At 29.8% G+C, this 11,310-nt stretch overlaps 1 protein-coding gene across 11 annotated transcripts in view; it reads right to left on the bottom strand.

The window, feature by feature from the left end:
• Positions 1 to 1,678: 1,678 nt before the first annotated feature.
• The window catches only part of LOC127240602 (uncharacterized), a 67,321-nt gene continuing 57,689 nt past the window's right edge, over positions 1,679 to 11,310 (bottom strand). The window contains exons 1-9 of one of the 11 annotated variants that reach the window (XM_051259355.1): positions 7,415 to 7,735; positions 4,349 to 4,544; positions 4,158 to 4,203; positions 3,500 to 3,596; positions 2,823 to 3,399; positions 2,399 to 2,541; positions 2,119 to 2,313; positions 1,931 to 2,021; positions 1,679 to 1,847 (exon numbers count right to left, since the gene is read on the bottom strand). In XM_051259355.1, the coding sequence (XP_051115312.1) occupies positions 1,698 to 1,847; positions 1,931 to 2,021; positions 2,119 to 2,313; positions 2,399 to 2,541; positions 2,823 to 2,849 (606 nt within the window). In that variant the 5' untranslated portion in view covers positions 2,850 to 3,399; positions 3,500 to 3,596; positions 4,158 to 4,203; positions 4,349 to 4,544; positions 7,415 to 7,735 and the 3' untranslated portion in view covers positions 1,679 to 1,697. Of the gene's footprint in view, positions 1,848 to 1,930; positions 2,022 to 2,118; positions 2,314 to 2,398; positions 2,542 to 2,822; positions 3,400 to 3,499; positions 3,597 to 4,157; positions 4,204 to 4,348; positions 4,545 to 7,414; positions 7,736 to 11,310 lie in introns of those variants that run through there. The other 10 variants (XM_051259354.1, XM_051259358.1, XM_051259353.1 and 7 more) reach the window with 10 other exon arrangements.

Raw genomic sequence — 11,310 nt, 5'->3', positions numbered from 1 at the left:
AAAATAAATAATTTTTTATACTTTCAATTAAATTAGTATGTGATCCTTGCAACATATTGAAAAATTGTTTTTTACCAAGTTATTCCAATTTAGCTCAGCTGTACCACTTGTTAGTCCAACAATTATGAAACTTATGCTAAATCAAAGCTAATGTTTCCAAATTTTTATTTCAAAGACCAAGAATTTGAATAATCATTTGAATCATACCCCAAATATCACTTCAACTCACACATTCTTTCATAATTCAGTAAACAAAGCGATTTTATTGTAAAAATTACTAAATATCTTTTTTACACTCAAATAAAGCAAATTTGACCTCCAATTAAAGTTAAACGATATTTCGAACATCTCAAATTAAACAACAAGAAGAAAACAAGCTCTAAGGAGAGCAAAAAAATTTTCGAACACACTACACAGTTCTTCGCCAAAATATAGAGCTTATAACTTTAAAATATTATATAAATTCCATTTTTACACTCAAACGAAGCAGGTCTCTAATTGAAGTTCACACATATATTCACATCTAAAAATATATCTACATATTTAAACATTTCAAATTAAACAAAAAGACGAATACACGTTCCAAGGTGGATAGAAAATTGTCTTTACACAGTATACAATTTTTTGGCCAAAATATAAAGCGGTCGAGCTCCCCAGCGATCTGTTATTTGAACAGCACCTCAATCATATCATTGAACTTCCATTGCATCCGCATCAGCATCAGCATCTGCTTCAGATGGAAGTGTAACTCAGCTAGATTCTTCGACATCAGCATCCTTCCTCTTCAGATTCCTCCTTGGCCTTCTGCGCTTCATACTGCTGCAGACAACATACCCCCTCGTGAATACATAGTTTGATATAGAGTAAATGTTTGACAAAAACAAACCGAAATATTGATGACAAGTGATGAAGATTTCTTTCGAATTCAGTAATTCATCGATAAAAGAATAATCTTGAAAATGCAGCCACTTGGTGTATTTTGAACCAGTAAGGAGTAACACGGGAAATATATCTTTATTGAAATTAAAGGCTGTGTTTGTCTCTATTTACTGTTAGATTCATTTTCACCTAAAGAGCCACAATATCCAACAACTATTTTTCTATCAAAACATAACATACCAATCAATTTAACATTGAAAACTTATTTCTCACTTGCATATCCAGCACCCCCAAAGCTTTCAAAGCACAAACTCACCCTAATTTTATTTTTTTCATATTGAAGAAGAATAGAAGCTTGATGGAGATGGGACATAGCTTGCATAAGCAATGTGCTTTTCGACGACTTCTTTCCCTTCATCATCAATGCTAAACCATTTCTCGTCCAAGGTAAGGGAATCCCCATTTCCAATATCTGTTGGGAGTAATAGTTGTCAAAAATAAGCTTTAGGTATAAGCATTAGGTGATAAAAATTACAAAACATAGATTACACGACTTACTTTGATGCAGTACTTCCGAATACTCCTAACATTTCAATTTCCAGTACACATGGCCACCAGAGCCAACCAGTATTGGCTTTGTTCTTACAGCATCTGAATTTTTAGTTTCTACAAAATTTTAGTGTAAAATAAATGTTTTAAATAACATAAAGTTACAACGAACAAAAAGTAGGAATGTGATTAAATGGCAATGTGCAAACAAAAATAGTATGAACATACAAAGGGACTATAATATACTTACTCTTTGAAAGCATGCCCTTTCACTTGAGGACCTCAGCCCGAGCCTGCTCCATCTCACATTTGGTACCAGAAACAACGGCTTCATGCTCCGAAATGGAAAGCGGGGCACCCTCTTTGACAGAAATTGCTTGGGCAATATCATCTTTCATTTTCTGCTTCAACTGCTTCTCCTACATAAAGTTCAAGTATCCGAGAATGAAAAATCTGAGAAGCAGAAGTCAAGGTTAGAAAATTATTTACCAATATTTATTACCTTATCCATTCCCGCATTAATTTTTTGTTTAGCTTCCTTGACCTTGCTGGAAAGTTTTGCATTATCTTCTTCCATCAAACTCCTCATTTTTCTATCAAGTGAAAAAAAAAAAAAAATGTAGATTGTAGACATGTGAACTTAAAAATTTATCACAATGAAAAATGAAATATAAGGGAAACAATACTTACTCGGTTGCAAGGGCTTCATCGCAGAGAATGTTTATAAGCCTAAGCTTTTCCGAAGCAGTGAAAGTATCATAATTATCTGTGGTCTCCAGAGAATCAACTCTCTGTGCTTTAAGAACACTTTGGGATGGAGACAAGCATTTCTTGAGCACATTAAACCATGAGTTCTCCCTATCTGATGTGCTGAGCTCCACAGACCTATTCAAGAATAAAAAAGCAACCAATTGTCAAGTCATTGAGGTAAATGAAATACAGGAAAATTTTGTGGAGCGGCAACACATACTCTTCCCCTTGATGCTCCAGTAAATGGGAGAGGAGGTTAACATGAAACAGGACATTAGAAGAAATATTTCCTTTGCGTCCAGTTCTGACATTATAAATATCTTGAAGAATAAGTTTTGCTTGCTTCTCTTTAATATCCAACACCTGTCCACCCGAAACCAAAAGAAACAATGAGAAAAGAAAAGCAAATACAAATATAGTATCAATAGGCAAACATGATTAACTTTCTATTAACCAATGTGATTAACCATCACTATCATATTAGCTCAATAAAATGAAAGATAAATGTTGGTTATCATGTAAATATCATAAATGTTATTGATATGTTTTAGGTGACCAAAGGACAAGGCAATAATATACACATGGTGTCAGAACTAAGTAAAATGAACATTATTAACACATAAATAGCACATAAGGATACTTGCCTCGCCAATAGAAGCACAAAATTCCATCAACTGAATGGCATTCCCAGCATCTTCTGTGGGTAAGTCAACTCCACCCACACTGCTCACCGTTTCTCCCTCTGGCAGGGGAAGACCACATGAACCATTCCCTTCAGGATCATGTTTTGTACCACAATCTGGCTTTCTTTTCTGACGAGTATAAGGATCAATTGACTTCTTCTCGCCAGAGGTAGAACCCTCTCCTCGGACAAACGGGCCTACAAATCTCAAAGGGAGAGCATATTATCAATCTGGCAACCAAAAATCAGATTCCGAAGCTACCTTTTCAGTAGCTCTCTCTTGGGGCGTCATTTTAACTAGCATTTCAGCGACTGAGGAAAATCCCCTAGCTTTTGCTTTCTTTGCGGCAACACCAGTGGGATTATCATTTCTTTTTCTCCTCTCAATGCATAATTACGCCATCAGAAAAATGCTGCAAATTAGTCATTCAAAAATAATTCAGAAGACTCACATGCAAAAGCTGCAGTTGCAAATGCCCCTGCATTTGGGGCAAGTCCACTGCTCCAAACTCACTACTTCTTCAGCCCTCTCGCCGTATCTAACTTGGAAAAAATCATCAAAATAACTTTAGATTATACAAATATACAATAAAGTGTTGAATTTAAAATTATCATAATGAAAAGGTGATTCAAATAAACCTGTTCAGAGACACTTGTGACAATACATAATCGGGCATCGTTTGGTAATCCTCTGAAACTTGCATGCTACCACAAGATCCAGGGTCTTCTGCCAACACTTCCAAACGTCAAGCATAAAAATTCGAGAAAATGAAAACAATTTAGAGAACTTGTTTCACAGAAGATAAGTCATAAAAGCTTCACCAAGCATATTAAAGCCACAGGAAAAGAAGCAAGAAATTAATAACCGACTAAATGTGGTGACTTGCCACACTAGATAATTTATTTTTCCACACTAGTTGTCTCAATCTATGAATGATCTGCGCATAATCTTCTCCTCTCACTCACAATATGCTTTCTTGTATGCCAGGATTTAAAGCTATCACAACAGGTAAACTATTCAAGATTCAGTAAATGTACTCCTACATTCCGTAAACTACTCCACTTCTAATTTAATGCATAACGACAAATAAGAGCCCAACCGATAACCTCCATGTTCACTATTTGCCTGAATCTTTCAAGACAGGCTTACAACATGCTTCAAGATCAACGAAAGGTAATGTAAATCTTTAAACTGTCCAAATCAAGAAAATCAGGTTACTTCACCATTTGATCTCTATATTTAATTTCACATTAATTGCATTACGATCCAAATTAACAAGTAGAAAATGTTATTTACCTACAAGCTCCTTGCAGCACATCAATCTCACAATCAATCAAGCTTACTTGCATCAGTGCATGCACCACAATTACCACACAAATTAGAACACATCAAAAGTCCACAAATCAAACAAACAAATTCAGCCCCAATTTTACCCTAAACCCTCACTCCAACTAAACAGCAACTGAATGCAAATGAATGAATAATACCTGATGGCAAGTCTTCCGATTGACGGGATCATAAATCCAACTCTCCACCTTCCTAACCCCGGGTGCAGTGTTGCGCTTCCTAGGTGGTGGAACAACACTGCCCTGTCCGCCGTCATTGAGGTCGCCATTTTTTCCGACTGAGAGACACTTGGAGGAGTGAGAGGATGATGGTCGATCCAAACATGATATTGTTGGTCTGTATATGTTATATATATATATATATATATAAGAAAATAAAAGATAATGTTGTTACATGTATAAATTTAACGTAATACAAACATATATTATTCGTGTAATATCCTTTATGCAATTTAACATATTATTTCAAAATTTGAAATTACTATTTTGGTGTAATTGGCAAATACAATGTTTTTTGTTCTCTGTATAGATTAAAAATAGAAATATATTATTTTAAATTTCAAATTATTATTTTGGTGTAAGTGGTAAGCACATTTGGATACAATTTAAATTTATTTTTTTGATGTAATTGGTAAATACAACTTGATAAGCATTTTATTTTCTCTATATCGAGTAAAAATTGAAATAATTAGTGGATAGTAATAAAATTTATTACTATGTATAAATAGTATATGTTAGTTATTTTGTTGTTATTGGATTTATTCAAAGATAAAGAATGCGCGTAGGGTTGCGCTCGAGAATGCCTATACGATTTTGAACAAAAAAATTAATAGAGAACACACAAGCAACCGATGTGGTTGGCAAAACAGCCGAGTTGGATCCGGGTCGGGCTCCTTGTTCCGATTCTGTTACAAGAAACACAATAGAAAGGCCAAAAAAGGGAAAGAAGAAGATGATGAGAGTGAGGATCCAAGAGAGGAAGGAGGAGAGGAAGATGGGAAATTGGGAACTAGGTTTAAGGTTACTGGGTTTGGGGTTAGGGTTATTGACATTTTGGCTTGGACTTAAAAATGAGGTTAAATTTGGGGTATTTTCTTTACTACACGATCCATAATTGATCTATTTTATATCTCTTGTGTTTTTTATTAAAATTTTATCAAATATATAATATTTATCAATTTTTAAAAAGACAAATCAAATTAAAATTATTTATTTTTTATATATAACATAACATCAATATTTATTTATATTATATTAGACAATTATTAAAATTTCAAACACAAATTCAAATCCTCAAACAAACACACCCTTAATATATACTATATAATTTAAGTATAATATAAAACATAAAAACATATACTTCGTCCAACTCTAAAAATCTTATTTTTTTTTAAAAAACATAAGTACATTTGTAAAAAAAATAAAATTATAGAAATATAAATATATTAGTTGAATCACGGGAATATAGACACATCAAACAACAAACAAACTTGACTGAGCTCTCTCTATTTGTGTTCAATCCCCCCTTTTTACTCTACTTTTGTCAAATTGTCATGCATTTTATTGCTTATTTATACACTTTGTTCATATATATATATATATACTTCAAGTTTAATTTGATTAATGTGTCATTTTTTGGTCGGATTAACACGATTGAAATCATTTTTCTCATCAAATGCGTTCAGTATGAAATATCTATCCTAAAGACTTTTTAAATTACCTAAAAGTCTCTTACCCCATTCTTTCGGCCAAACCTCATCATAGGTTGTCCGAAGAGAAAATTTGAATTCCAAATACTAATATAAAAAAAAATAAAAATAAAATCAACATGTAAAAAAAAGTAAATAAATACTTTCTTTCGAAATGGATGAATTATAAAATTCTATTTGAATATATATATATATTGATATTTGACCGGTATATTCTAATGATTCATTGATGAATCTATAACAATCTAGATCGATCCATGACCACGATTTGTCATGGCAAACCGGCTTGGGCGGGTAAGGGCAGCAGTAAAAAATAAAAATAAAAATAAATACTTATTATAAAAAGTCAAAATGTTATTACAGAAAATAAAAAGTCAAAGTCTCTAAAACAATACTCTATTTATATATTTTTTTACATAATTTTTCATACTACGTACCAAATATTATTTCATCTAAGTACTTTGTGAACAGACTCCATATGTATGTAAGGTGGTTCAACATTTTAATTTCTAATATGCTAAGTAATTTTACGAAATACATGTGGATCGTAAAAACAATTGCAGTGACAATTTATATCCATGTTATTTTTGGATCAAATAAAAACAATTAATATAACGACTTGTGGACGGGCAATTTAACGTTTTATTTTTTAGTGTGCTTGTAAATAGTTATTCAACTGACAATCTATGCGAGTTCTATATTTTTATATATTGGATAAAAAAAAATAATTAGGATAACAATCCTTGTGTGAACTAATTAATATTTTACTTTTTGATGTGGTTGAATAAAACAAATACAACGGTCTCACATAATATAATTTATTAACGATTTTACTCTTTTTATTTATATATTTATTTTGTGTGTATTGTGCCTTTTATAATTTCATTCAAACTTTTCTATGTGATAGATTAGTAAAAATAGTTGGAATAATAGTTAATACATATTTTATTTTCCAATAAATATATATATATATTTTTTAGATCAGCCTTTTATGAATGGCTGGTGGTTTGGCGGATGTTCATCAGACATGCAAACAAAAAGAACAATCTTGAGAATGCAACCACTAGGGTGTCTTTGATTAGAGGATTTTTTAAAATTTTCACTATTCAATAATTTTTTTTTCCAAAAACAAAAACATCAATCAATACTTACTTTTTATTTTTTATATTATACTAAAAATCATTTAAGATTCAAACTATTCAAATTCAAATACATATTTTTCATTTTTTATATCACATCATACAAACTATTCAAATTCAAAATTTTTACTATTCAAATCTAACTCAAATTCAAACCTCCAAACAGCCACATCAATGTATTTTGAGAGTAACAAGGGAAATATATGTGTATCAAAAGGTTGTGTTTTTGTCTCAATTCTAGTTATTATTATCATACTGTTAAAAATTTTTCACAACTGAAAAGCCACAACATCAACAACTCTTTCTTAATAAAACATAACATCCAAACTGTTTCACATTCAAAATATTAAGCGACTTACTTTGATGCAGCACTTCAGAATCTCGCAAACAGTTTGATTTACAGTACACATGGCCACCAGATCCGACCACTAATGGCTCTGTTCTTACAGCAGCTGAATTCTTAGTTTCTACAAAACATCATCCAAATTCCAAAACCTATTTCATATAATAAAAGGAATATAACTGATTCCATTTCTGCTACTGGGGTGCCGGGAAGGAATGCGGAGTGTTGATCTCAGAGAAGCCATGCCAATCAACGGAGAACACGAGGGTTGCTGACGGAAGGTCAATGAAGGATGCGCGGCGCCGCCGGATACTTCGTATGGCTAGGCTTTCAGGGTCTCGGTATGTGTGATTTATAAATGAGTTTACCCTTTTGGACATATAAATACCCTGATAATGGTGAAAAAAGCAAAAGGGGTAAATCCTTATTTCAAAGTTTAAAATCGCGCTTTAAGAAGGCATGCGTTTTTGAAGGACTATGCCACGTCATTAACAAGAGAAATAACTTTTAGCGCACGTGGCAGTCCATGTGAAAAATAGGAAATCATGCATGCAATTCGAAGAAGCTACCTTTCTTTGCAGCAAATTTGCTTGCAGGGCGTCGTTCTAAGTAGCATTTCAGATACAGAGGAAATCTTCTAGCTTTTGCTTCATTGGTGAGAATACCAGCGGGTTAGGGTTAGTGACATTTTGGTTTGGACTTAAAAAAAGAGGTTAGATTTGGGCTGAAACTCGGTTGGATTTTAAGTTTTCTATTTTTTTTATTTTATTTATAAAATGTGTTATGATACATTATTTTAATATCAAATTGAATTTTCACATCTATTTTTGAATAATAAAATTTTATAATTGAAATAATTGTATTATGTAATTAATATATTTTTTACTGTGTGTGTTTTTATAGAAAATTTTATCAAATTTATAATATTTATCTATTTTTATATTATAGTATTAATTTTATATTTAAAACATCGTATCAATATCTATTTATATTAACATTAACATCATGCATCTGTTCAAATTTAAAATTTTATTATTTTAAATTTTAAACACAAATTCAAATCCTCAACCAAGTACAACATAAAAACATATATTTAATTTAATATTTTTAGAAACAAAAATTTAGTTGAATAATAAAAAGGAATAAAAAGTTGGAAGGAAATTGATCACAGAAGTACAGACACATCAAACAACACACAAACTTGATTGAGGTCTCTCTATTTTTGTTCAATCCTCTTTTACTCTATTTTTGTCAAATTGTCATTTATTTTATTGCTTATTTTCAATATTATTTTTAAATTGCGATTCTTAAAAAATAATAATAAACATATATAAAATATTTTATACAAAAATCAGAAAGTAAAAGAAAAAAATTTAATATTAATAATAAAAAATCAAAAAGTCATTACAAAAAATCAAAAAGTCAAACATTCAACTTAAAATAATATTATATTTATATATTTTTTTACATAGTTTCTCGTACCGCATATAAAAAATTATTTCATATGTAAATGATGTGTGAACGGACTCAATATGTATGTAAGGTGGTTCAAGATTTTATTTTCTAATGTACTAAGTAGTTTTACAAAATACATGTGATTGGTAAAATAATTGCATTGACAATTTATATCCATTTTATTTTTTATGTATTGGATCAAATAAAAAATAATTAGGATAGCAACTTGTAGATGGACAATTTAACATTTTATTTTTTAGTGTGCTTGTAAATGGTTTCTCAACTGACAAACTATACGAGTTTTATATTTTTATGTGTTGGATAAACAAAATAATTTGTATAACAATCCGTGCGTGGGGCTGTTTAATAGTCGAATAAAACAAATACAACGGTCTCATATAGTACATTTTATTAAGGATTTTACTCTTTTTATTTATTTATTTATTCTTTGTATGTATTGTGCCTTCTATAATTTCATTCAAAATTTTCTATGTGATAGATTAGTAAAAAATAGTTGGAACAATAGTTTATACACATTTTATTTTCCAATAAAAAAATATATATTTTTTTAGAATCAGCCTCCGATAAATGACCCGTTTTGTCTAATCTCATTGCTCCAATTAAAGCAACCAAAATAAACAAATTAAACTCAATTAAATATAAAAAAAAAAGTTAAAATCATCTGAGGATGAAAAAATTCAACCAAAACAAACAAACAAATTAAAATCAATTACATATAAAAAAATTAAAATAATTTGAAGATAGAAAAACTCAAAATAAATCAACCTCAAAAGCCACGTACCATAGAATCAGAATCAGAATTAATCAAAGAAACCCTAATCACAAAATAAACCATAATCAAAGCCTGAATATATATCTTTTCCTACTTCGTAAGCACCCACAAAAGTAGAAACTTGCAAAACGCTTAGATGATACAAATGAGAGGGACTCTACCGTGTTGTGCAATATTTTAGAAAGATTCTTTTATAGGGAGGGAGGTTCTTTTATAGACGAATCTAGAATGTTCCGATTCGTTATTCTACTATCTTCCAAAAAGATTCTAAAATATTCCTAGATACTTTAGTTAAGTTTGAATGAACGTTTATCGCTATTGTTCATATTTTTTAGAGGGTTAAAGAGATAGTTCTACAATATATATAATTTTTATTTATTTATTTATATTGTAAATTTATTCTAAACTATTTATTATTATTATTATTATCTAATATCTTTAACTACTATCCTATGATTTACTATATTTATATTATTAAATACATTTCTTTATGTATTTTTTAATTACTCTATTAATTGTATTTTATATGTTTTATTTTATTAATATTAATTATATATATTACTTTAATAATTTTATAATTATTGTATTTTAATTGTGCTTGATTTTTAATTTAAATATAAAACCACGCCACAACCCACAGTTCTAATAAAAATATATTCTTTTCCTTGTTTTATTTCTTTTCTTCAATTGCATTTATTGATTTTAAATTCTTTTTGCTATATTTTAGTTTGCTTAAAACTTAGTACATAGTTTGTTTTCTATCATATATCCGATCCAGTCAAGAGCAGCAATTCAATTTATTTGCTTTCCTTCCATGCACAATCTCATTGCCTTCTTTGTTTTTTTACTTGAATATCGTTACCAAATTCATGCATATTTTCTTTTATCGAATCCAATTCAGTCTTATTCGTACATCTATTTTCTTTTTCATTCACAATCCAGTAAATTAATTTTTACGTATTTACATCTATTGCGAGACTAACCAGGATACTTTCTTGAGTAGGCCGAGAACCCAAATTCTTGTCGATTTCGACCGACCTAAATTTTTTGGGCCGTCATCGACCAAATTTCAGCACAACAATAGTATATTAATGTGATATTTAAAATTGATTTGTGTTTAAAATAAAAAATATACAAACTTTTATTTAATATAAAATACTTTTATTTTGAATCATAAAAGGGAAAATATATATATATATATTGTGAATATAATATAATATTACAATACTTTTATAGTATATGTGTTTGTTTAAGGGTTTTGGACTCTGGGTTTGGGATTTAAATTGATTTTTTTTTTAATTTAAATAGTTATATGATGAATATAAATAACATGTAAAATTACTTTTTAGTGTAATATAAAAAATAAAAAAATAAATCAAGAATTTGATATTTTGGGGCAAAAATTTTATGAATAGTGAAAGTTTGGCAAAATATTTCAAGAGAACAAAATCTAAAAATATACTATTTTCTCTCACTAAACATCACTACAAAATACTATTTAAACAAAAATTCAAATCAATTTCAACCCATAATAAAACAAACCCAACGAACATAATGAAAACATGCTAAAGAATGGACTCCCCTTGGTTATTTTACATTAACGTCAATTCCAACTCTTGGATTATTATTTTTAAGAATATGTCGCAACTTTTTTTTAAAAAAAA

This window comes from Andrographis paniculata, unplaced genomic scaffold (genome assembly GCF_009805555.1).
Source record: "Andrographis paniculata isolate CXL003 unplaced genomic scaffold, ASM980555v1 Contig79END, whole genome shotgun sequence".
NCBI classification, from domain to species: domain Eukaryota; kingdom Viridiplantae; phylum Streptophyta; class Magnoliopsida; order Lamiales; family Acanthaceae; genus Andrographis; species Andrographis paniculata.
This window is presented reverse-complemented; position numbering and strand designations above follow the sequence as displayed.